At 46.1% G+C, this 26,580-nt stretch overlaps 1 protein-coding gene across 7 annotated transcripts in view; it reads left to right on the top strand.

Moving 5' to 3' along the window:
• Window positions 1-26,580, top strand: part of LOC101600100 (myosin phosphatase Rho interacting protein) — a 135,654-nt gene that overhangs the window by 15,756 nt on the left and 93,318 nt on the right. For all 7 annotated transcript variants that reach the window (XM_045130679.1, XM_045130682.1, XM_045130681.1 and 4 more), the window contains exons 2-3: window positions 23,535-23,612; window positions 26,479-26,544. In XM_045130679.1, coding sequence (XP_044986614.1) covers window positions 23,535-23,612; window positions 26,479-26,544 — 144 coding nt within the window. The remainder of the gene's footprint in view (window positions 1-23,534; window positions 23,613-26,478; window positions 26,545-26,580) is intronic.

The following is a 26,580-nucleotide window of genomic DNA, read 5'->3' as shown; positions in this document are numbered from 1 at the left end:
CATGTGTCACTTTGTGCATCTGGCTTATGTAGGTCCTGGAGAATCAAACCTGGGTCCTTTGGCTTTGTAGGCAATCACCTTACCTGATAAGCCGTCTTTCCAGCCCATCTGCTTTCTTTGTCTATGGGAATTTTATCAAAATGGAACCACGTGGGCTGGAGAGTTGGTTCAGTGAATAAAGCACTCACTATTCAAGCTGGTGTACCTGAGTTCAGTCTCCAAACTCCATATAAAGAACTGGAAGCTATGGTGGACTTCTGTGATTCCAGCATGCTGACACTGATGAGATGGGAGGCTGAATGAACAGGAGAATTTCTTGGAAGCTCATAGAGAAACTCCAGAGAGGAATTCTGCTTCAAATGAAGTGGACAGTGAGGACTGACCCAAAAATTGTCCTGTGACTTCTACACATGTTCTGTGGCATGCACACACCATCCCCTACACACAAGCAAAAAGAATTTTACTTTATTTTAGGTAGGGTCTCAGTGTAGCTCAGGCTGACCTGGAATTTACTATGTAGTCTCAAGCTGGCCTCCAACTCACAGCAATCCTCCTGCCTTTGTCTCCTCAGTCTAGGATTAGTGGTGTGTATCACCATACCTGGCTCGGATTGAGTTTTGAGGTACTGGTGTGGGGGCCATGCCATATGCGGGATAGCCTGACCATTTTAAGATTTTTTTTTTTTCCTGAGGTAGGGTCTCATTCTAGTCTAGGCTGACCGGGAATTCACTATGTTGTCTCAGGATGGCCTTGATCTTACAGTGATCCTCCTACCTCTGCCTCCCATGTGCTGGGATTTAAGGTGTGTGTCACCACGCCCAGCTCATTTTGAGATGTTTACTTTCCCCTTTTCACTTAATCTGATGACCTGCTGCACTATAGAGAAGACCAGGATGGACTTAAGAAGGCTAAGGGTGTGGGGGGGGGGAGGGGACAGGACTCAAAGACTGGACAACTTAGGGAACGTGCCTGGGAGCTGTTGACAGGAGTCCATGGTGTCCAACATTGGTCCCTAGAGGATCTTGGGATCTGCTGGAGGGAAAGGCTTCTTGTCCTATTGGGTTCAGTTTTCATACTTTATTTCTTTGGCAACTGAACACTTCCTCCTTGAAAACAAAACATGGAACTCACATGAATGATACATAAAATGTCCTGTGTTGAAGTCCAGTGAGGGAGGCGCTTCACGTAAGATGAACCTTCCCACATCCCTTTTTTTGATACACCAGAGGCCCCAGTGACCACCTCTGTCAGGCTTTATGCCTTGAAAAACAGTGATGTACTCCAATCCTGTATTGATATTTTTTAAAATATTTATTTTTATTTATTTATTTGACAGAGAAGGAGGGAGAGAGAGAGAGGGAGAGAGATACAAAGAAAGAGAATGGGTGCGCCAGGTCCTCTAGCCACTGGAAACAAACTCCAGACATGTTCGCCCCCTCGTGCATCTGGCTAACATGGGTCCTGGGGAATCAAACCTGGGTCCTTTGGCTTTGCAGTCAAATACCTTAACCGCTAAGCCATCCCTCCAGCCCCTGTATTAATGTTTTTAGTAGGCTAAGTATTTGTGATACACAGAAGGTGCACATACACACACTAAAATGGATGCTTGTGAAAAGCATTGGTGCCATGGTACATCCTCTGATTGTGTCCCAGGCAGCATCCCTTCCATCAGAGGTCACCTTGGATGAGTAGAGGCCTGAGCTAAAGTTCAGGCCAGACCTTGGCATTGTCCTTTGAGTGTCATTTGAACAGGTCCAGGCACATGGGGCAAGAGGACATTCCACTGACTGCTCTGACTGTCTCTCCTGGTCCTCCCAAGGCCAGGGCAATGGTTCCTGTCACACAGTTGTGACATACCTACTTGTGGGGTGTCAGCTCTAGCAGCTGGGCCCCAAGTACACCCAAGCTGGCCTCCGGGCCCAAGAGCAGGTGCTGCTGGTTGCATATGCCTGGCACCTGTCCTGACCTCTTCAAAGCAGAAGCTGTTGTCACGAAGAGGAAGCTTGTCCTATCCTTGACTGCCTGGAGCATGTCCCGGGTATGTTGCCTTTTAAGGTAGTGCGGATAATGCTGTAAGGTTGAAGGTCTCTGAGTGAAGAGTGGGAGATGGTTTTAAATGTTTGTGTTTGTTTGGCCTAAAGTACAGTGAGGGAGGCATTCTTGGCTAGTGGGAGTGGCAAGCTAGGCCAGTGCTTCCCAAGCTTTGGTTTGGTAGCCCTTCCTACTCTGGATTCTACAGCCGCCCCCCCCCCCAAGACAGTGTATGTGGTTATGTCTCTTGATACTGATTGTATTCGACATTAAAACAGTTGTTTTGGGATATTTATAAAGCAGTTTAAAAATAAACCTGCCTACATGGTCACATAAACATACATTCTGAAAATAACTTTTCTAAAACAAAAAGTCTGCTAAGAAGAGCTACATTATGTTAGTTTTTTCCCAGTCTCTGTCCTAATGAGTGGCAGCCTGATCTTCCTCCTTTCCACAGCCATATGGGTAGAGACAGGGAAGCACCTAAGGGAGGTGGCAGATGAGTGAGGTCGCAGAGCATGGGTGTCAGCAGCCACTGTGGATGGTGCTCCTCTGGTCACTAGCATCTTCCAGACTGGCTCTTGCTTCCAGCCTGTTCCAGCGCTCCTGGAGCTCAGTGAAGCACAGGCAAGATGAGTGGCATTCAGGAAGGACTCCATGTGAAAACACAGTCTGTGGTGTGGGTAGGATACAGCTTTGCTTTTACACTGACTTAGTATGCTCTGGAGCTACCTACCTGCAGGGAGGGCTCAGATTCAGATACCTAGCATGTCCTGGAATGGAGGCTGGAGCCAGGGGCACTCCTAGAGCAGCTGGGTAGGGCAGACTGTCCTCTTCAGCTTTGCAGACCAAAAGCCAGCTGACTTCCTGGTGTTCATCTGTACCAGGGGTAGGGGTTCTGGATGACATCCAGATCCTGACCAGGAGCTTTGTGTTGCTGTGGCTGAGTTCAGTGGCTCAGGCTGTGTGGATGTTGAAAGGCAGAGTGGAAGCCAGGCCTGTTAATCTTAGTACTCAGGAGGCCAAGGTAGGAGGATCACTGTGAGTTTGGGGCCAGTCTGAGTCTACATAGTGAATCTCAGGTCAGCCTGGGCTAGAGCAAGACCCTACCTCAAAAAGCCAAAAGAAAAAGTGGGGAGGGAGCTGTCGCAGCCAACTTTGCATTGCTGCACAAGAAATCTGACCAAAAGCAGTTTATGGGAAGAAAGAGTTTATTTTGGCTGACAGACTTGAGGGGAAGCGCCATGATGGCAGGGGGAAAAGATGGCATGAGCAGAGTGGACATTACTCCCTGTGCCAAACACTGGCAAGGGGAAGCTGGCTATAACACCCATAAACCCATCCCCAACAATACACTGCCTCCAGGAGTCGCCAATTCCCAAATTGCCACCAGCTGGGGACCTAGCATTCAGAACAGAATAAGTTTATGGGGATCAAACCACCATAGGAGCTTTGGAGTCTGCTCAATGCTCTAAAATATGGGTTGTCCAGACCCAGAAAGCCAAGTGCCACATGTTCTCTCTCATATGTGGATCCTAGCTACAGATGACTGGGCTTCTGTGTGAGAATGAAAATACTTAGTAGCAGAGGCTAGTAAGTTAAAAAGGAGACATAAAGGGTAGAGAAAGGAAGGGAGGAGGTTACTTAATAGGTTGATATTGTATATATGTAATTACAATGATTGTAATGGGGAGGTAATGTGATGGAGAATGGAATTTCAAATGGGAAAGTGGGGGGGGGAATTACCATGGGATATATTTTATAATCATGGAAAATGTTAATAAAAATTTAAAAAAAATAAAATATGGGTTGTCTATTCAAAGAAATGTTTGTTCACAAAAGGAATGAGGTTTCAACACATACTATAATGTGAAGACAGAACTTTGAATACAGTATGCCTAGTGAAAGAAGCAAGGCACATAAGACCAAATGTATGATTCCACTCACTGAATACCCAGAATAGGCCAGTCTGTAGAGATGGCAAGTAGAGTAGCAGTTGCCAGGGGCAGGGGTGGGAGAGAGAGGGTTTGAAGAGTGAGAAGTTAAAGCGCAGGTCTCTGGGGATGACAACAATGTTCGAACATTGGCAGTATCATGCTATAGACCATAATGAGTTGTAGACCTTCAGTGGATGACTTGTATGTTGTGTAAATTACCTAGAAGACATTAATTACAAGAGTACCTCCAGGAGCTGGGAAGATGGCTCAGTTCATAAAAGTGCTTGCCATCGGCTGGAGAGATGGCTCAGTGGTTAAAGGCACTTGCTTGCAAAGCCTGATGGCAGGCATACCCGTGAAAAGCTAGATGCACAGTGTCTGAAGTTTGTTTGCCAGTGGCAAGAGGCCCTGGAGCACACATCCTTTCTTCTCTGCAAATAAGTTAATTTAAAAAGACATAGAAAGTAGGCAGATTCATTTAAAAATGGTGCTTGCCACATAAGCATGAGGACTTGGGTTCAGAGCACCACGTGAGAGCTAGGCGTGGCACTGAGTGCCTGGAGTCCCTGTGCTGGGAAAACAGAGGCAGGAGGATCCCTGTGGCTAGTTAGCTAGTCCAGCTGAATCAGTGAACTTCAGGTTGAGTGAGCGACCCTGTCTCAAAAATAAGGCGGACTGGGCTGGGGAGATGGCTTAACAGTTAAAGGAGCTTGTTTGCAAAGCCTCTTGACCTGGGTTTGATTCCCCAGCACTCTTAATAAGCCAAATACAAAAAGTGGCGCATGCATCTGAAGTTCATTACAGTGGCAGGAGGCCCTGGTGTACCCTCTCTACTCTCTTGAATTAAGTAAATAAAATATTTTAAAAAATAAGGTGGAAAGCTATTGAAGCATGTACCTGACATTACTCTTTGGCCTCCACATGCATGCACGCACACAGAATACCTTCAGTTGCCACCTTTACTGCACTCAAGGTTTGAGCCCCAATTCACATCTTGCCAAACATTACAGCCAGGTCCTGCTTTACTGCAGTTCAGTATGAGGTTTTTGGACTTCATGCTGGTGCAAAAGCTTTCCATACAGCCTGTCTCTCATTCTGTGTGGAATTCCACCATTTTTAACTGGTCAACAGAGTGCATGGAGTCTGTAGGCCAAGGTGAACAAGTATCTTAATGGGCAAGTCTTAGGAGGTTATGGCACATGCGGTGTAGACGGCGGACGGGATTTATCAGGGCAGCTTGCCCTCCTGCACCCAGCCATCATGTGCCTGAGTGCAGCTGTGTCAGGTGCCTTCAGACATCATCATCCCCACCCTTTGCTGTTCCCGAGCTGCTGGAGTGATGCGACTGACAGGACATGGTGACGCATGTCTGTGATTCCAGCCTTTGTGAGGTTGAAGCAGGAGGATCACCATGAGTTTGAGCCCATCCTGGTGTACATAGTTAGTTACAGGCTAGTTAGGGCTTCAGAGTCAGGCTCTGTCTCGGAAAAGGTGGGAGGAGGGGAGGTCTGTCTGCAACAGCTCTAGGGGGTGGACCTCATGGGCTGCACCGTACTCTCTCCTTCTTACCCCCACCCCAGCATTGCCTGAACCGCTGGTTCTGTCCTGCTGCACGCCTCCTCAACCCAGTGTCAGTTTTCCTCAGGGTCATGCTTCCTGGTTTTTCTTTCTGAAGTCTGTCCATTGATTTCCCCCCCCTTCCCACTCCACAGAAGTCTCCTCAATCCCTCTGTTTCCAGGGTCACTTCCTGTCCCATGCTGTATGTTGAATGCCTTTGTCTATTCTCAGTGGCTTTGTGGACTTGGTTTCATGGCTCTGGACAGCACATATTGTGCAAAGAGCAGTTGCCTGGAGAAGGTGAGCAGATTGTAGGCTATGGAGCAGGATAGAGGTGGCCTCTCAACTGAGTTATGGGACTGCAGGTCTTGGTGTCACTCCCCTTTTTGGACCCTCTTTCCAGCTAGCTAGCCTCTTTTCTTGTCTTCTAATTGATTGACCTCCCTTCCTTCCCTCCCTCCCTCCCTCCTTCCTTCCTTCCTTCCTTCCATTCTTCCCCTTCCCTCTTCCCTTCTCTTCTTTCCCCTCCCCTCCCGTCCCTTCCATTCATTTTTCAAGGTAGGGTCTCACTCGAGCCCAGGCTGACCTGGAATTCACTGTGTAGTCTCAGGTGCTGGGATTAAAGGAGTGCACCACTGTACCTGGCTGGATTCCCTTCTCCCCCATGTGAGTGTGGCCCACCGAGTTTAGGGTTGACTGCCTGCATTAGGCATGGGTGGGAGTTATTTGGGTCCTACCAGTGACTATCCTACTGCATAACATGTCTCCCAATCCCCCAGCCAGTATTAACTGCCTGTAATTCCTAAAGTAGGAACGAGACTTTATGCCCTTTATCATGGATGATAGTGCTGATGTGCTTATAATTGTGTGGGTCATGTGGAGGTTACAGCAGTCACTGTGCAGTTATGGATGCATCACCTGCATCATGCCGGGGCAGCAACATTCCAGTAGCACTTCTCCCCAAACTCTGGCTCTTCTTCAGTTCTTCCTGCCTCTTCTTCCACATTGCTCCTTGAGCCACATTGTTTTATTGACCTGTTGAGCACTCAGGGGACTTAGTCTCACCTTGACAAGTTTTGAGTCTCCTCAGTAGTCATTACAACCTGCAAAAAAGCTTCTCTGACCATAGGTGACAATGGACATAGACAACATATTTAGAGGGCAGTTTGATGGGCATACGCATCCATTTAGCCAAACAGCAGTGGTGCGTAGCTTCCTTCTTAGAGCCTCTGACCTCCCTAGCTATAGGCTTTTTGTTGTTACTTATTTGTTGTTTCTCAAGGTAGGGTCTTAACTCTACCTCAGGCTGTCCTGGAACTCATCTGTAGCTCCAGGATCACAATGATTCTCCTACCTTAGCCTCCCTTTTGACCAGGTTTTCAGTACCAAGCATGAATTCCCTCCCATGGAGCAGGCTTCATATCCAGTCAGAAAGTAGCTGGTTATCCCCATAAACAGTCATGCCACTTACACACATCTTGCCTGGCTGATTAGTTATGTGTGATCAGGACCCTGCCTGATCAGGATTCACTGCTGGATAAGACTGTTGATGACTTTGCTTCACCAGCAGCCTGCATAGCACCTTCCAGCACTGACAGCAGAGAGGCAGCTACTAGCTCAGTTCAAACTTGATTACTGTGTCTTGCAACTGAAACAAGTGGTGGTTAGGGCCTTCCCATCGGTTCTATGCGCAACCATGAGGATTTAGCCTATTGTCTTTGTTAGTGTGATGCACACAGTGGCCCAGTTAGGAACTTGCACTCGGGAGGGAGAACTGCGAGTTGAAGCTCTGCTGTGCAGGTGTGTGCTTGCTCTTCCGTGTGCTTCCTTGTGGTGCTTGGCTGACCTGTATTGCCCTGGTGACTAGAGAGCTCATGTGGGAGAGTTGGAGCGCCTATCTTGGGAAGATACGTACTTGATCTTGAGGGGACCTTATCAGCAGTATTCCTTACAAGCTTGGAGATCAGCTCTGCTGATGATGAAGCCTGGGTGTCCCTGGAGTCATCCACTCTTGTGTTTGGTCCTCAGTCCCTGGACTCCTCTCCCGACTGGATGTTGGGCCAGGTGAGGGAGGTACTCTTGCCTCTACAGCGGATATGCTATCATAAGAGGAGCGGGGCTGGTGCGTGTTGTAAGATGAGGCTTCCAAGGGGAGCAGGAGCTGCTGGAGAGGGCTGCCACAGAGGGGATCACAGAGCCAGTCCCTCCGTGCATCCTGCTGTGCAAGCCCAGAAGCCAGAGTGCATGGAAGGAGTGGAACAGAGGGGTCTGAAGAGCAGATCAGGCCTGGCATATACTGTAAAGGCACTTAGCCTGTGGTTATTTACTATACCCCAGGGGCATGGGGCCTTAGGGGCTCCAAGTAGGACATTGAATCACTCTATCCTGTGTGAGGGGCATTGGACCTAAGGCCTTTGGGGGAGCATGATGATGTGGGCTAGCTGCATGGATTATTTCATTGCTTTCTACCACACCATGTAACCCCAGTCCTACTGCCTCCCTCTCTGTCCTATGCCCATTTGGTCCTCTGAATTCTAGGGAACTGGAATCTTCGTACTGCTCCCTCCTTGCTCTTTGAAACAGATTGATGGTGTGAAGCTGGAGACAGAAGTGTCTGTTCTATACACATTGGTGCTGGTTGTGATGGGATGGCTGTGTCCAGCAGCCCAAGTGTGCCTGGGAAGCATTCATGTGGAAGCTTGATGGCACTGTGTGAAGCAGACAGGGTGTTGGCTTCTGCCCCTGCCCTACTCATTTGGTCTAACTTGAGAGTTGGCTTCCTGACAACCCAGATTAGCTGTAGAAGGGTGGTTGGGAGTCTTGCGCTAGTGAAATAGGCAGTCCTGCAAGCAGGAGTGTGTGCACTGGTGCTCTCCAGGGCAAGCCAGTGGCCAGGCCAGTTGAGCTCTTGCATGCAGCTCAGGGGCCATGCAGGCTTGAAAGCACAGGTCACTGGCTTTGGATCCTGAGGACTGACCTCAGAGGCCTTTTAGCTTGGGCTCTGGGGCTGTGGCAGGTTCCTTGTCAGTGTTCCACACCTTGTGTGGATGGGGTAGACAGGGCTGTTAGGAAGCAGCAGGCTTGGTGTTTATGTAATTTTAAAATTTTATATTTATCTATTAATTATTTTTTAATTTGCAGGCAGAGAGAGGGAGACAGATAGACAGTGTGGGCATGCCAGGACCTGTTACTGCAAATGAATTCCAGACACTTGTGCCACCTTATATATCTGGCTTTATGTGGGTACTGGGAAATCAAAGCGGGGCTGGCAGGCTTTGCATGCAAGCACCTTGAACTACCATCTCCCAGCCCTATATTTACTTTTTAAAATGAGATCTTTTATACTTAGATTATTGTATATCCCATGCAGTTGTAAAGTAACACGATCCCGGTACACTCATTCAGTCCCTCAGTGGTGACAGCCTGCAGCACGGCAGTCACAGTCACAGCAGGACTCTGAGGCTGGTACAGGCAGGAAACAGCATCTTTCTCCCTCCCTGCCACACCCACACGCTGTCTAGTCCTCACCTGACCAACCAAGTCCTGGTTTCCTGTCGGTTTCCCATCTCAGAGGTTTTGTGAACAGAATTCCGCAGTGTCACCAGGGCAATGGGGTCTCTTTCCCACTATCTTAATTCTGACCCAGAGAAGTGTGTGTCCATAGAGGATTCCTTCCCATTGCTGACTGACTGGTGCCCCTGGAGTGGATGGTGCCGTTTGTTCTCGTGGACTGCTGCTGCCACCATTTGTACTTTTTGTGTGACTGCTTTCCTTTCTCTCAGGTACATGTCCAGTTCACTTCTGGCTCATGTTCATGGGAACTTAAAGAAACTGCCAAACTGATTCTTATTGGTATCTTGTGAGTGTCCACTTATTTTGCATCTTGCCAGCACTTGGTATCGTTACCGTTTTGTCTAAAATCTTTTTTTTGTTTTGTTTTGTTTTAAGGTAGAGTCTTATACTAGCCCAGGCTGACCTGGAATCCACCCTGTAGTCTCCAGGCTGTCCTTGAGCTCATAGCGATCCTCCTACCTCTGCCTTCCAGGTGCTGGGACTAAAGTTGTGTACCACCATGTCCACCAAAATATATATATGTATATTTTAAATATTTTGTCCAAAGCCAAACATTCCTTTTTAGTAGCTAAAAATTTAAATCAAATAATGTCTCCTAGCAAAAGGAATACATAGGCAAACTACATAATAAAATGTGACCTTGTTGCAGTCCGGTTCACATTGCTGGTAGAAATCACCCAACCAAGAGCAGCTTCTGGGAGAAAGAGATTTATTTTGGCTTACAGGCTCGAAGGGAAGCTCTCTGATGGCGGGGGAAAATGATGGCATGAGCAGAGGATGGACATCACCCCCGGCCAACATAAAGTGGACCACAGCAACAGGAGGGTGTGCCCCCCCAAATATTTTAAAGATATTTATTTATTTATTTGACAGCGAGAGAGAGATAATATGAATGAGAATGGGTGCATCAGGGCCTCCAGCCACTGTAAATGAACTCCAGATACATGCACCACTTTGTGCATCTGACTTACATAGGTACTGGGGAGTCGAGCCTTGAAGGCTGACTTGGAAATCACTATATAGTCTCAAACTGGCCTCAAACTCAACAATGATCCTCCTACCTCTGTCTCCCGAGTGCTGGAGTTAAAGGCGTGCATCACTATGAGATTTTTTTAAAAACATGGGTTCTGTGGTGCAAATTCAGGTCCTCATGCTTTCAAGAAACTTTCAAGGAGTTTTCTGACTGAGCTGTCTCCATTGCCCTTCTGTAAATTCTAGAGTAATCCTATCTATATCTACAAGAAAAATCTTGCTCAACCCTAGTTATGAGCTGAGTGGCACACATCTGTAATCACAACATTAAGCAAGGAGGAGGCAAGAGAAATCATAGGCACTAGGCTAGCCTGGACTACAGTAGTGAAAATAGATAGATACCAAAACTGTATCCGTTTGAGGAGAATTGGCATCTCAGAACCTCCATTCCATGAGCAAAGTATGCCAAATACTGTTTCTCTCTCTCTCTCTTTCTTTTTGGTGACGGTCATATGTATCTCAAGCTGTAAACCAGCTTGCTGTGTAGCTGAGGATGGCTTACTGGTTCTCCTGCCTCTTCCCAGCATGCCAGTATTACAGGTACACAACACCATACTTTTTTTCTTTTTTGGTTTTTCGAGGTAGGATCTTGCTCTAGCCTAGGCTAACCTGGAATTTACTGTGTAGTCTCAGGTTGGCCTTGAACTCATAGCTATTCTCCTACCTTTGCCTCCTGAGTGCTATGCTACCACTCCCAGGTAGGGGTGTGTGTGTGTGTGTGTGTGTGTGTGTGTGTGTGTGTGTGTGTGTTGGGGTGGCATGCAAGGGCCCCTTGCTACAGATGCCTATTAGGCTCTACACAACTGGCTGGGGAATTGAACTATAGCTGGCAGACTCGGCAAGCAAGTGCCTTTAACTGCTGAGCCATCTCCACGGCCCCCGTTACTGCTTTAATCTGGTGTTGGGAATCAAACCCAGGGCTTTGCACATAATAAGCAGCCACTCTACTGGAAGAACTAATTTCTCAGCCATCTTCGAACTTTTTTTTTTTGTGCTAAATCTAGTAAAAACAAAAGGGGGATGGAGGGGTGGTTAAGGTGTTTGCCTGCAAAGCCAAAGGTTCAATTCCCCAGGACCCACATTATCCAGATGCACAAAGTGGTGCATGCATCTGGAGTTTGTTTGTAGTGGCTGGAAGCCCTAGTGCACCCATTCTCTCTCTCTCTTCCTCTTCCTCTCCCTCTCTGTCAAATAAATAAATAAAAATAAAATATTTTTAAAATTACCTTTAGTTTTCCTTCCTCATAATGAATGTGTCTATTTCTCTTTCATTTCTGAAGGGTATTATTTATTGGATTTGTTATACTATGTTGATGATTGCTTTCTTTAGCACCCTAAAGGCACTGTGCCAGTTTCTTAGTGCATTGTAACCTTTGAGTATTCTGTCTGTTCTGGTAACCTGTGGGAATTCTGTCTCCTTCTCTTCATGAGATGTCATCTTTCAGAAGTTTCCTTCTTTTTTTTTTTTTTTTTTTTTATTTTGTCTGTAGCTTTTTTGGTTTTTCGAGGTAGGGTTTCACTCTAGCTCAGGCAGACCTGGAATTCTCTCTGTAATCTCAGAGTAGCCTTGAACTCACAGTGATCCTCCCACCTCTGCTTCCCGAGTGCTGGGATTAAAGGGGTGCATCACCATGCCCGGCTTTTGTTCTTCTTCTTCTTTTTTCCTATTATTTTTATTTTTGAGGTGGGAGAGAGAGAGAGAGAGAATGGGCACACCAGGACCTTCAGCCTGCTGCATACGAACTACCAGATGTGTGCATCCCCTTGTGGCACATGTGCGGCATTGTGTGCTTTCATTACCATGTGTCAGGCTATGTGGGACTTGGAGATTCAAACATGAGTTCTTAGGCTTTGCAGGCAGGTGCCTTAGCCTCTAAGCCATCTCTCCAGCCCCACTCAGTTTATTGATTTTTTTTTTTTTTTTTTGAGATTGATCAAGAGAAAGAGAATTGGCATGCCAGGGCCATAGCCGCTGCCATCGAACTTCAGACGCTTATGCCACCTAGTAGGCATGTGCGACCTTGTGCTTGCCTCATCTTTGTGTGTCTGGCTTATGTGAGATCTGGAGAGCAAACATGGGTCCTTAGGCTTTGCAAGCAAGTGCCTTAACCACTAAGCCATCTCTCTAGCTCCCACTCAGCTTTTTGAACATCAGGCCTTCTTAACTTCTCGTGTCATTTTGCCTTTGTGAATGCTTCCCTTTCTCACCTTCCTTCAGGGGCTCTGATGACAAGAACATTAGATTTTCATCATTGTCCCACAGGCCTTGAGGCTCTTTTCTTCTATATATTCTCTGTATTTCCAGTCTGTTTTCTTTTTTGTCATATGGGGTCATTTCTTTTCTATCTTCTAGTTTTCTGATTCTTTTTATTTTATGAGAGAGAGAGAGAGAGAGAGAGAGAGAGAGAGAGAGAGAGAGAGAGAGACAGACAGACAGACACAGAGAATTGGTACACCAGGGCCTTAGCCACTGCAAACAAAGTCTAAACACAGGTGTACCTAGCACATGTGTCACCTTATGCATCTGGTTTTTGTGGGTTCTGGAGAGTCGAACATAGGTCCTTAATGTCTTGCAGGCAAACACTTTAACCGCTAAGCTATCTCTCCAGCCACACTTTTTTTTTTTTTTTTTTTTTGGTTTTTCAAGGTAGGGTCTCACCCTATTTCAGGATGACCTGGAATTCACTATGTAGTCTCAGGGTGGCCTCGAACTCTTGGAGATTCTCCCACCTCTGCCTACTGAGTGCTGTAATTAAATGCATGTGCCACCACACCTGGCTAGCCACACCTTTTTAAAATATTTTTTTCAACTTTATTAATTTTAGAGAGAGAATGGGCATGCCAGGACCTCTAGCCACTTCTCCGATTCTTTCTGTGATCTCCACCTTCTCCTGTTGTGCCCATCTGCTGAGCTTTTTATTTCAGTATTATATTTTTCAGTTGCAGAATTTCTATTGGTTCTAATCCTTTGTGGTAGTTTGAGTCAGATGTCCCCCATAAACTTGCACGTTCTGAATGTTTGGTCCCCACCTGATGGCATTTTGTGAGGTAGAACCTTGCTGGAGGAGGCTGCTAGGAGTGGACCCAGCTTCCCCCTTGCAAGAGTTCAGCTCACTCTCCTACAGCTGTTTTCCCCCTGCTGTGGCAGAGGTGATGTCCCACCTCTGCTCATGCCATGCTTTCCCCTGTCATCATGAAGCTTCCCCTTGAGAATGTAAGTCAAAGTAACAGAACTTTCCTTTCATTAGTGCTTTTGCTCTGCTTCTTTAACCTAGCAGTGAGAAGGTCTCTACAGCATCCTCTATTTCTTTGTTCTTCCATTTATTTCAGATACAGCCTCAGTGTCTTGCTGAAGCATTGCATCATGGCTACTTTGAAAATCTTGCAGAATCAGTTTAAGTCTGTCACTTGTTTTATTGTGGTGTGGCATTTGCCAATTGTCTGTTCACCTGTAAACTACCTGGTTCTTGTTTTTTTTTTTTTTTCCTTTTTTTATTGACAATTTCCATAATTGTAAGCAATATCCCATGGTAATTCCCACTCTCCCCTTTGAAACTCCATTCTCCATCGTATCCCCTCCCCCTCTCAATCAGTCTGTTTTATTTTGATGTCATGATCTTCCTATTATGATTGAATTATGTAGGTAGTGTCAGGCACTGTGAGGGCATGGATATCCAGCCATTTTGTGTCTGGAGAGGCATATTGTAAGGAGTCCTACCCTTCCTCTGGCTCTTACATTCTTTCTGTCACCTCTTCTACAATGGACCCTGAGCCTGGGAAGGTGTGATAGAGATATTTTAGTGCTAAGCACTCTTGTCACTTCTTCTCACCATGGTACCTTCTGAGCCATCCCAAGGTTACTGTCATCTGAAAAGAGAAGCTTCTCTAACCAAAAGTGAGAGTAGCATTAATATATGTGCATGAACATTAAGAGAAATGCATACTGGGTAGTTGGTTGAGCATAGTATATACATTTAGCCAGATAGCAGCAGACGTTACATCCCTAGGGCTCATGACTACCCCTATTGTAAGCTTTCAGTATCAGATATATTCCCTGCCATGGAGCAGGCCTCCAGTCAAATTAGATGGCGGTTTGTTTCCCCCATAACAGACATGCCACTATTGTTTCCATTGGCTCATTAGGCCTGAATGGCCAAATACAAGGCTTGCAATGTCCACTGTTGACTATTTTCACTGGTGATTTCCCTCTCTCTCTCTCCTTTGAACTGCATACAGAATGGCTTCTTCCAGCTTTCTGTCAGCTGGTCTACGTGGAGGAGGTTTTCAGCTCAGCTCCAGCAGGGTTTCAAAGTGACCTTACAGCCTGAGTATGTGGAGTCTTCAGCAGTAGGGTCTTACCATCTATTCCTGGTGGGAAACCAAGGGCCTCAGCAATGGCCTATAAGGTTTTGGGGGTATCAGAGACCTCCCTGGCCAACAACTCACTGGAAGGTATCCAATCCCTGGCACTGAAAATTTTCTAGAAACAATGTATGTCTCCCCAGTGTTCCGTTGTCCAAAAAGTAGGTTTCCATATGAGTAACCCTCCCTTCACCTTCCCTTTACTCAGTCTCTTCCGCTGACCTCACTTAGGCTTTTTCACCCCATTAATCTGTTCTTCTATATAAATACCATTTTATTAAGTCGTCCTCCCCCCTTTTCGATTCCCTTTATATCTCCTTTCTTTTTTACTGGCCTCTGCTACTAAGTTTTATTCCTACTCACATAAAGTCCAACCATTTGTAGCTAGGATCCGCATATGAGAAGAGAACATGTGACGTTTGGCTTTCTGGGCCTTGGTTACCTAACTAAGCATCATAATTTTCAGATCCATCCATTTTCCTGCAGATTTCATAACTTCATTTTTTCTTTACCACTGAGTAGAACTCCATTATGTAAATGTGCCACATCTTCATTATCCAGTCATCAGTTGAGGGACATCCAGGCTGGTTCTGTTTCCCAGCTATTGTGAATAGAGCGGCAGTAATCATGGTTGAGCAAGTCTCTCTAAGATAGTGAAACGACTCCTTAGGATATATGCCTTGAAGTAGTGTAGCTGGGTCATATGGTAGAACTATTTTTAGCTGTCTCAGGAACCTCTGTGCTGATTTCCACAGTACCTGGACGAGATTGCATTCCCACCAACAGTGTAGAAGGGTTCCTCTCTTTTTGCATCCTTAGCAGCATTTATGGTCATTTGCTTTCATGATGGTAGCCAATCTGACAGGAGTGAGATGGAATCTCAATCTAGTTTTAATTTGCAATTCCCTGATGGTTAGGGATGTAGAACATTTTCTTTTTTAGATGTTTATTGAGAACTCTCTATTTTGTTCCATAGCCTTTTATTTTGTTTTGTTTTGTTTTGTTTTGTTTTTCAAGGTAAGGTCTCTACCTCAATATGACCTGGAATTAACCATGTAGTCTCAGGGTGGCCTTGAGCTCATGGTGATCCTTCTACCTCTGTCTCCCCAGTGCTGAGATTAAAGACGCCCAGCCATGACCCTTTTTTTAATTGGGTTATTTGATTTCATATTATTTAATTTTTTGACTTCTTTGTATGTCCTAGATGTTAATCCTCTATCAGATGTATAGCTGGCAAAGATTTTCTCCCATTCTGTAGATTGCCCCTTTGCTCTATTCACAGTGTCCTTTGCCATACAAAAGCTTTGTAATTTCATGTGGTCTCAGTGGTTGATCTGTGGCTTTATTTCTTGAGGAATTGGGATTATATTCAAAAATCTTTGCCAATACCAATATGTTGAAGGGTTTCTCCTACTTTTTCCTTTAGCAGTTTCAGAGTTTCAGGTCTGTCTTTAATCCATTTTATTTTATTATTATTTATTTATTATACATGGAGAAAGAAAAGGATCTATTTTCATCCTTCTACAGATGCATATCCAGTTTCCCCAGCACCATTTTTTGAAGAGGCTATCTTTTCTCCAATGAATAGTTTTTGGCATTTTTGTCGAATCAGGTGGCTATAGCTACCTGGGCTTACATCTGGGTCCTCTATTCTGTTCCATTGATCAACATGTCTGTTTTTGTGCCAGTACCATGCTGTTTTTGTTACTGTGGCTCTGTAATACAGGTTAAAATCAGGTATGGTGATACCACCAGCCTTATTTTTGTTGCTCAAAATTATTTTAGATATTCGAGGTTTTTTTGCACTTCCATATGAATTTTTGGATTTTTTTTCTATCTCCTTGAAGAATGTCATTTGGATTTCGATGGGGATTGCATTAAATGTGTAGATTGCTTTTGGTAAGATTGCCATTTTCACAATATTGATTCTCCAGATCCAAGAACAGGGATGTCTTTCCATTCCTAGCATCTTCTGCAGTTTCTCGCTTGAGTGTTTTAAAATTTTCATTGTAGAGATCCTTCCCTTCCTGGGTTAGGTTTATTCCAGGGTACCTTATTTTTTTTATTTTTTATTTTTATATTTTTGGTTTTCCAAGGTAGGGTCTCACTCTAGCTCAGGCTGACCTGGAATTCACTATGGAGTCTCAGGGTAGCCTCGAACTCACGGTGATCCTCCTACCTCTGCCTCCCAAGTGCTGGGATTAAAGGCGTGCGCCACCACGCCTGGCTAAGGGTACCTTATTTTTTATTTTTTATTTTTTGATGCAATTGTGAATGGGAGTGATTCTCTGTTTTCATCCTCTGTGTGTTTGTTATTAGTTTATAGGAAAGCTAACTGATCTGTGCTTATTTTGTAACCTGCTACATGGCTATAGGTGTTTATCAGCTCTAATAGTTTGCTGGTAGAATATTTAGGGTCCTTTATGTATCGAATCATGTCATCTACAAATAATGATAACTTGATCTCTTCCTTTCCAATTTGTATCCCTTTTATGTGTGTCTCTTGCCTTATTGCTATGGCTAAGACTTCCAATACTAAATTAAATAAAAGTGGGGACAGTGGACACCCTTGTCTTGTTCCTGATTTTAGTGGAAAAGCTTCCAGTTTTTCTCCATTTAGTATTATGTTGGCTGTAGGTATGTCATAAATAACTTTTTTTAAATGTTGAGATATGTTCCTTCTATTCCTAGTCTCTGTAAGACTTTTCTCATGAAGGGATGTTGGATTTTTTCATGTGGTTTTCCTGCATCTAATGAGATGATCATGTGATTTTTGTCCTTCAGTTCATTTATATGTTGTATTACATTTATCAATTTGTGTATGTTGAACCATCATCCCTGCATCTCTGGGATAAAGCCTACTTGGTCAGGGTGAATGATCTTTCTGATATATTCTTGTGTTCTGTTTGCCAATATTTTGTTGAGAATTTTTGGTTCTTGGTTTTCATCAGAACCCATCTGAATGATTTCACATTCTCTTGAGCATGTTTGTGCCTCACTTGAACCATCTCTTAGTTGGCTTTTTTTTTTTTTTTTACACTGATGCAGTAGGGTAAAGGGACCACATGAACCCCACTGGCCTTTGACTACTGATGCAGAGTTTCCTCATTTTTGCTAGGTAAGGTTAACCTTATTACATCTGGGCAATGACTAATTATGCTGTCTCTTTCATGCCATCCTGGCATGGGGTGGGAAGAAGACTTCATATTGCTTCCTACTTGGCGTCTTTTGACATCAGCCTGGATAGGGTGTTTTTGGCACCTTGTCCTAGCCAGATCAGGGTTCACGTTTGTCCTGAGCTCACTTGGAGTAGGGCTGTAGACTTGAGCATACCATTGGCTGGACTGGGTAGTTTTCTGTCTTGCCAGGCTGTTCCTTTCTGATTCTTCAGTCATTAGAGGATTTTGTCTGTGTCCTTTGGTGTTTCTCCATGGTTGTCTTTCCCCATACCTGTTGTGGGACAATGAGGTAAAAAGAAAGCCTGAGGAATTTGTCACTGTGTCCTTCCTTGGATCCTGAGATCCCTCCTGGCCTGTTGACTGTCCCTTTTCAGAGTCTTCTCATGTTTGCCTCAGCCTGATGTCTAGGGTTTTAGGCATACTTGGCAAAAAATTAGCCGAGAGGGCTTGAGAGATGGCTTAGCGATTAAGGTGCTTGCCTGCAAAGCCAAAGGATCCCAGTTCTAGGACCCACATAAGCCAGATGTACAAGGGGGCGCATGCATCTGGTGTTCAATTGCAATGGTCCAAGGCCCTGGCGTGTCCATTCTCTGTTTCTGCCTGTCTCTCTCCCTCCCTCTTTCTCTCAAATAAATAAAGTATATCTTCTTTTTTAAAAAAAATTTATTTATTTATTTATTTGAGAGCGACAGACACAGAGAGAAAGACAGGTAGAGGGAGAGAGAGAGAATGGGCGCGCCAGGGCTTCCAGCCACTGCAAACGAACTGCAGACGCGTGCGCCCCCTTGTGCATCTGGCTAACATGGGACCTGGGGAACTGAGCCTCGAACCGGGGTCCTTAGGCTTCACAGGCAAGCGCTTAACTGCTACGCCATCTCTCCAGCCCCAAATAAAGTATATCTTAAAAAATCAGGAGAGAGCCAGAGGTGTCTGGTCACTGGTATTGAGATGTTTTGGAAGCCAGGCGTGCTGATGTTTACCTGGGATGCTAAGGCAGGAGGATTGTAGAAATCGAGGCAAGGCTGTGTCGTATAGTTAGTCTGTCAGAAAATAAAAAATAAAAAAATGAAGGAAGGGAGACAGACTTTGGGCTGACTTGTGCCCCTAGGCACTGTAAGTCCTCCAGAGCCCAGCCTGAGGTCCAGTGTCTGGTTTGTATGTCGCAGGCTAGAGAGGTCACTAGGAGTGTGGTGCCTTCTTTCCCTGAGGGCCTGTGTTGAAATAAGGCCTGCCTTCAGGGTTGTCGGAAACAAAACCCAAGCCTTTCCTTTGGGTCTGCTGCAGTGTTGTTACCTCTGGGTTGCTGGGACAGAGCACCTGAGTAAAAGCAGCTGATGGGAGGAAAGGGTTTATTTTGGCTTACAGTCTTAAGAGGAATCTTTATGATGGCAGGGGTGAGATGGTAGAGCAGAGGCTAGACATCACCTTCTTGCCACAGCAGGGGGAAAGCAATAGCTGGAGGGTGAGCTGAGCTTTGGCCAGGGGGAAACTCCCTGCAACACATCTCTTCCAGCAAGGTTCCACCTCCCAAGTTGCCACTAGCTGGGGCATGAAACACATGAGTTTATGGGGGACATCTTACTCAGCCACCACAGGTTACTTCCAACCCAGCTCCACTCCAACATGGACAACAGACTCCTGTTCTTTCTTGCTCCTCCAGAACACCCAGCCAGAAAGAGGCTTCTCTGAGCACAGCGCTCTATCCAGGACTTCCATCCCGGCTTCTGTGTGGGCCATGTTCCCGTGTGTCTGTGTCTAGCTGTGGACACTGAGGTGTACAGACACGGCTGCTCTGCTGTGACTGGGGAACGCATGGTTTTAGATAGTGGAGAACAAGAGCAACTTTCCTAGCTGGCCTTGCTGGGTTTTGAGGACAATGACAGTGACCACTCAGGACTGTGCATTCTCCAAGGAAAAGCTCAAGGAGAGGGCACAGTGCATTCATGCTTGGCTGCCGTTGACTAACTGTGGTGGTGCTTCCTTCCCCTGACACACCCACCTCACCTTGACACACAGCTGGGCCTGGCCTGGACTAGCCCTGCCTTCCTGAGACACATATTAAGTGCAGACAATGATCAAAATCCTCTCCCACCACCCCCATTTTTTCCTATGAAATCCACGTTTCACTGAGTCCCTTCTTCCTTCCAGTCAGTCTCTCTTCTATTTTGATGTCATCATTTTTTTTCCTCCTCCTGCAGGTCTTGTGTAGGTAGTATCAGACACTGTGAGGTCATGAATATCTAGGCCAGTTTGTGTCTGGAAGACAGCATTGTAAACAGTCCTACCCTTTCTTTAGCTTTTGAATTCTTCCTGCCACCTCTTCCACAATGGTCCCCGAGCCTTGAAAGGTGTGATAGAGATGTCTCATTTAGTGCTGAATCTTCCACTGTCACTTCTTAGCACTTTGTTGAGTTTTGAGTCACTGCAGTGGTCACTGGCATCTGAAAAGAGAAGATTTTCTAAACAAAAGTGAGAGTAGCATTAATATATAGGTATGAACATAAGTATTCAGAAGTTAGTTAGGTGGGCATAATATAAACGTGTAGCCATGCAACAGTAGTAGCTCCTGCTGAGGTCTCATGACCCCCTGGCCCTAGGCATTGACTGGGTTTTCAGTAGCTATGGACTCCCCCCTGTGGAGCAGGCCTCCAGCACAATCAGGGAGCAGTTGATTCTCCCAAACAGACATGCTCTCATTGCACCAGTTGGCATATTTGGCCCACATGTTAGTTCTGAAATGTTATTGTTGTTGTAATGGAGGCAAATCACTAAGATACTGGCCTTAGTGGTCAGCATGGCCCTTGAGGAAGAGACACAGAGCCCTGAGGGATAAGTAGCTTTGCCAGCTGGAGGGATAGTGTAGGAGAGCTGTGGGAGGCACTGAAGAGCTAAAGATGGCTGGTTATGGGGGGGCATGAGACACATCTCTCCTTCACAGTTTGCTCCTGTGGATGGCCATGTAGGCCCATGTGGTGGCCTGCCAGGTGATGGACTACATGTACCAGATCAGCCTTCAGTGGCTGTCACACACCCTATGCTTTGTATGGCTTGCTCCGCTCTGATCTGATCTCTTCTTACCTGTCTGGCCCATCCCAGCTCCTTCCTCCTAAACAGTGAATCGGGTCACAGCCCTTGTGATCTTTGCCCCTGGCTGATTGGGACAGAATCACCTAAAACTAAGGGCCCCCAGAAGCATAGCTTCCTTAGAATAAATAGGAAGGAGAACCCAGTTTACTCTCAGTGGCCTGCAGACAGTATGACAAAAGAGAGCTCTCCCTGCTTTGGTAAGTGACTGTTGTTTTTGAGACAGAGTCTTGCTATGTAGTCTATACTGGTAAATGATTTTTAAAAACAGCTTTAGGTAGAATTCATTTAACTGATGTGTTTAAAGTGAACAACTCAGTTTTTAGTTATTTCCAGAGGTGCAGTCAACAACAGTCACTTGTAGAGTCATTGTTTTGAAAACTCTCTACATAGACCCTTTGCTGTCACCCCAGCCCTGTCTCCAGGCAGCAGCCACTAAACTGTTCTTAGTCCCTTGGGATTTGCCGGTGTCTCTGAACAGCCAGACTTCCCTGCCAGCTCCTCCTGCAGCCCTCTCCCCACCCAACTGCCTGTCTAGATCACGTTCCTGTGGTATGTCAGGGTCTGTGGCCCAGCAGGTGGGTGTTGGCAGGTCCCTAGTGTGCAGTACACAAGCTATGCACAGTAGGCCTGGGCAGACATTTGCTAAGTAGATAATGAAGCCGTTATGAATTTAAGCCAGGGTGACCTGTACTCAGGAAACTTGTACTAGTCACTTAGATCCCCACTGTTCCCTCTGAGGAGTGTCAAGCTGATGTAGCCCCCAAACCCTGCAGCCACAGGCTGGAAAAAGTGGCCCCTGGTCAAATGGGTCTGGTGGAGAGGGAAGCCAAGTGAGGCCCAAGCTGGTCAGGATGCCTAAGGTCAGGGAGTCATTTGGCCTCAGCTCTGATTTTCCCACACTGTGGGTAGGCTTCAGTGGAGTCCAGTTAGGGTGTGGTATTGTGAGAGACCAAGCATGCTCCCCTACATGGGGACTGGCCGGGACATTGTAGGTGTCTTATCTAGCTTTTGGCCCTCTACTCTGACCACAGGACCTAAGGACCCCGTGCAAAGAAACCAAGAACTGAGATGTCTCTTAGGTTACCCAAGGATATGTGGCCTCTAGCAAGCTGTCTGTCCTCTTGGACTCACAGATATTGCAACTAAATGGGGGCTTGACAGGCCTCCTAGTTTGGAGAGTGTTGAATAAGAAGAGGTACTCAGGCTCATTCAGAAATCACGTGGATGCAGCCAGAGGGTTCGGGTTCCTTCTTTCCACTGCCCTCCAAAGGCTAGAGGTCTGGTAAGTTGGCCTGATTGTCCCTTTGGCAGCTCTTCTCACCAGCTGGGTACAGCTGCAGAGGGAGGGTGGTGCCAGAGTGTCTGCTCCACATTGTAACTACCTTGTGCTCCTGCTACCAGGGTCTCAGAGTGGGAGGTGCTTTGGACAGTACAAATACAATAATATGTAGCATTTTTTGAGATTTTATAGGCCAGACAGTGTGCTCAGTGCTTTTTCCTTATGCAGCTTTTATTGAGGTATAATAAACATACCATAAAATGTATCCTTTAAAATGTAAAATTCAGTAGGTTTTAGCAAGTTCACAGCATTGTGCAACCATTTCCAGCATCTCATTCCAGAATATTTTTATCACTCACACTCCCATCCCTCTCTCTTTCCCCCTTACCCCTGGGGACCATTTGGTCTTTGGTTCAGTGGATTTCCTTGCTCTAGATAGTTCTTGTGGGAAGAATTCTACAGTATGTGCGCTTCTCTGTTAGCTTCTTTCTCTTAGAGAGTTCTCATGGCTTCCCGTGCCGTGTGCACACAAGAACCTCTATGTTTGTCATGCTAAGCAGCAACACGTTTGGATAGATAGTAGGTTGATTATCCACTTGCCTTTTTGTCAGTGGGCATTTTGATTGCTTGTATCTTTGTGGGATTGGGATGTAGGTTTCACTTGCTCAATTCTCCTTCGGTGCATGTTACCTAGGAGTGGAATTGCTGGGCTCACAGTAATAGTATGTTTAGCCTTCTGCCAGGTTGTTTTGCAAAGTGTCCATGCCATTTTACCTTCCCATGCTAGTTTGTTTTCTTTTGTTGAGATGGTCTCACAACATAGCTCAGGTTGACTTGGAACTTACTGTGGTAGCCCAGACTGATCTCAGATTCATGCCTATCCTCCTGACTCAGCCTCCCCAGTGCTGGAATTACAGGCATGAGTCACCAAGCCTGGCTTCTGTGTTGGGTTTTACTTGCATTATCTTATCAGTCTTCACAGAAACTTCCTAAGGTGTAGCTAGAACTGTTGACATCACACTTTTCAGCAGCTTAATGGCAGATTGAAGCACCCAGGTCTGCTTTGGGCTGCAGCTACCCTCTGATGACTGTTTAGCTGGTACAGACTTTGATCTTTCCCACACTCTGCTTTGTGTCTTCAGAATAAAGGCTTGAGACTATGCCATTAACATTGAATTCCTGGTGTTCAATGTGTGTGGTCTGTTATATTTACTGAGTAAAATGCCATCCCCCTATCTTGATAAATTTATTGGTGAGGAACTTGAAGAAGGAGGTAGCCCATGTTTTCAGGGTTCTTTTGCTTTGTGGGTTGTTAGACTACTGTTCTATGTTCCCTTCTGCACATCACAAGCTGTCAGCCTCTTATCCTCCAGCATCTGTCTTGGATACTCAACCCACTGCTGGGGAGTAGGAGGCACCTTCCTGTTTGTCAACTTGCCCTGGTCTCCTCTCTTGTCCAAGACTTCTGATGACCTGCCCTTCTTTTTCTCTTCTAGGCAAAACCCATTTATGGTGGCTGGTTGCTTCTGGCTCCAGATGGGACCGACTTTGACAACCCAGTGCACCGGTCTCGGGTAAGGGCATCAGAGGGAATTCCTAAGGGCAGAGGAAGTGGAGGAGGCCCACCTGAGAACAAATTGGTAGAGTGGGACAGGGAGGCAGGAAGTGATCCAGTAGCTATATGGTAGGCTCTTCAGAGACCCCACATTTGGTAAACTTACAGGTCTCAGGAAAAGTCTGTAGCTTACACATAGTTAACAGTCTGCTCCTCCTGAGCTGCTCTCATGGGTGTTACCTGTTGAGTAGGTCAGCAAAGCTATTTCAAAACTAAAATTGGAAAAACAAAAGAGCAGTTGAATACTTGTTTGCTGGATGCCAATGGTTCCCAGGTCCTTGAGACGTAAGGCCTTGTCTCTTACAGCTCCTACTCTAGCCAAGAGCTCTCAGCATTTGAGCCTTAGTGAAGAGCTGGGGCCTGAAGGCCTGGGACACCCCTCACCAAGACTGTCACTGCCCCTGTCTCCTGGGATGCCCTGGATGGTAGGTCTCTGCTGGGGCAGCAGAATGGTTGAACACACATTGAGCTGTCCAGAGGCTTATTCCTTTCCTGGGCACCCCTTGGGCTCTGCCCCAGTGAACACACTGCTTTTTCCTTGTGCTCTTCTAGGTGTGTCCATTACAACTGCCCCAGCTCTGCCTATTTTTCATTCTGGGGACCCATTTCCCCTTTTCTTTGTCTCTGCCTCCCTGCCTGGGTAGGCCAGAGCCTCAGGAGTTCATGGTCTGGCCCATTGTGTCCTGGTATTTAGGCTTCCTTCTGAAGTGGGTTTTAATTACACAGATAACACATAAGAACCTGGGAACTGCTTCTGGGAAACAGGTTCCAGCAATCTTCTCTGGACCCCCAACCTGGAAGTAGCCCTTATAGGTCCTTAGTGGGTCACCCCCATGTATCCTATTCCTGTCCCCTGGGTGGCCAGTGGTTCCAGCAAGAGTGCAGTTCCCAGAGAGTTGGTACCTCCTAGTCTCTACTGAGGTTGTATGAAGCTGCCGTTTCTTGCTCCTGAGGGGAGTAAACTGTACAGTTTTGTTCCAGAACAAAGAAACAGCTCTGTGGCCTTAGTGTTAACGATGAGTCACATTTTGGACTTTTAGAAGTGTTGAGACTAGGGCAATGGTGATGACGACCATCAACTTTTGGGAGTTGGAGCCAGGCCTGTGAATCATGATGTAGGCCACAGCCTCATGTGGTTGACAAGGCCCTTCACACAAAAGGAAGACATTCATCCTCATAGTCCTTTTCATTCCCGTTTGTGGGAGTGACTGGCAGTACCCCTGGTGTCCTGGCCTGTGCTAGAGAGAGAAATTCTGTCCACTAACCTCACTCTTCCTCTCTTTATTTCTGTTAACTCACTCAACCTTTATTGATTTTTAAAATTTTTTTTTGTTTTTATTTTTATTTATTTATTTGAGAGAGGTAGAGGGAGAGAATGTGGGTATGTCAGGGCCTCCAGCCACTGCAGATGAACTCCAGATGGGTGCACCCCCTTGTGCATCTGGCTAATGTGGGTCCTGGGGAATCGAGCCTCAAACTGGGGTCCTTAGGCTTCACAGGCAAGCGCTTAACCACTAAGCCATCTCTACAGCCCCACCTTTATTGATTTTTTAAAAAAATATTTAATTAATTTATTTATTTGAGAGACAGAGAAAGAGGCAGATGGAGAGAAAAAGAGAATGGGCACGCTAGGGCCTCTAGCCACTGCAAACAAAACTCCAGGTGCATGTGCTCCCTTGTGCATCTGGCTTACATGAGTCCTGGGGAATTGAACCGGGATCCTTAGGATTCACAGGTAAATGCCTTAACTGCTAAGCCCTTTCCCCAACCCTGATTTTTTAAAATTTATTTTATTTATTTGCAAGCACAGACAGAGAGAGAAGAGAAGAAAGAAGAGAGAGAGAGAGAATGGGCACGCCAGGGCCTCTAGCCACTGCAAACAAACTCCAGATGCGTGTGCCCCCCATGTGCATCTGGCTAACATGGGTCCTGGGGAATCGAGCCTTCAACCAGGGTCCTTATGCTTCACAGGCAAGCGCTTTACTGCTAAGCCATCTCTCCAGCCCTGATTTTTTTTTTTTTTTTTTTTTTTTTTTGAGTTAGAGTCTCCTTGCTGGAATTTGCTGTCTAGTCTCAGGCTGACCTCAAACTCAACGCCCAGCCTTCCACACTGGGCGCGGTGGTGCACGCCTTTAATCCCAGCACTTGGGAGGCAGAGGTAGGATCGCCATGAGTTCAGGGCTACCCTGAAATTCCATAGTGAATTCCAGGTCAGTCTCAAATAGAGTGAGACCCTACATCAGAAAACAAAAACAAAAGGTATGCACCACTGCATCCAGCTTCCACCTTTATTGAATTCTGTAGTCCCCTGGAAAATAATCAGCACACAGCACACATCGCATGCCAGCTCTGTGCTGGACTCCAGATGGGATATAGAAAGGCAGACTTACAAAATTTCTGTTCCCAAGGAGTGCTCAGTTTTTTGGTTTTTTTTTTTTTTTTTCGAGGTAGGGTCTCACTCTAGCCCAGGCTGACCTGAAACTCATTATGTAGTCTTGGGGTGGCTTCGAACTTATGGCAATCCTCCTACCTCTGCTGAGATTAAAGGTGTGAGCTACCACGCCCAGCTGAGTGTTCAGTTTTTAACAAGAGACTTGATGTAACCCGTGAAACCACACATCGGTGGTGACTGGGCCTCTTTCCTGGTCCCACTGTCTACTGAATTGCTATGCTCAAGTTTTAAATCCTTCTCCTTCTGCCATCTTCCCAGAAATTAAGGTCTTGTAACCAACATTCCTTAGATTCAGATGTGTCCAGACTTTTTGGCTTTGCCAAGTGTGATCTGGGGCTGCCACCCCTGACCACCACTCTTTGCTCTGTTGCAGAAATGGCAGCGACGGTTCTTCATCCTTTATGAGCACGGCCTCCTGCGCTATGCCCTGGATGAGATGGTAAGTGTCCTTGCTGCTCCTTGTCTCCGGCTTTCA

This window comes from Jaculus jaculus, chromosome 12, assembly GCF_020740685.1.
Source record: "Jaculus jaculus isolate mJacJac1 chromosome 12, mJacJac1.mat.Y.cur, whole genome shotgun sequence".
In the NCBI taxonomy this organism is placed as follows: Eukaryota; Metazoa; Chordata; class Mammalia; order Rodentia; family Dipodidae; genus Jaculus; species Jaculus jaculus.
This window is presented reverse-complemented; position numbering and strand designations above follow the sequence as displayed.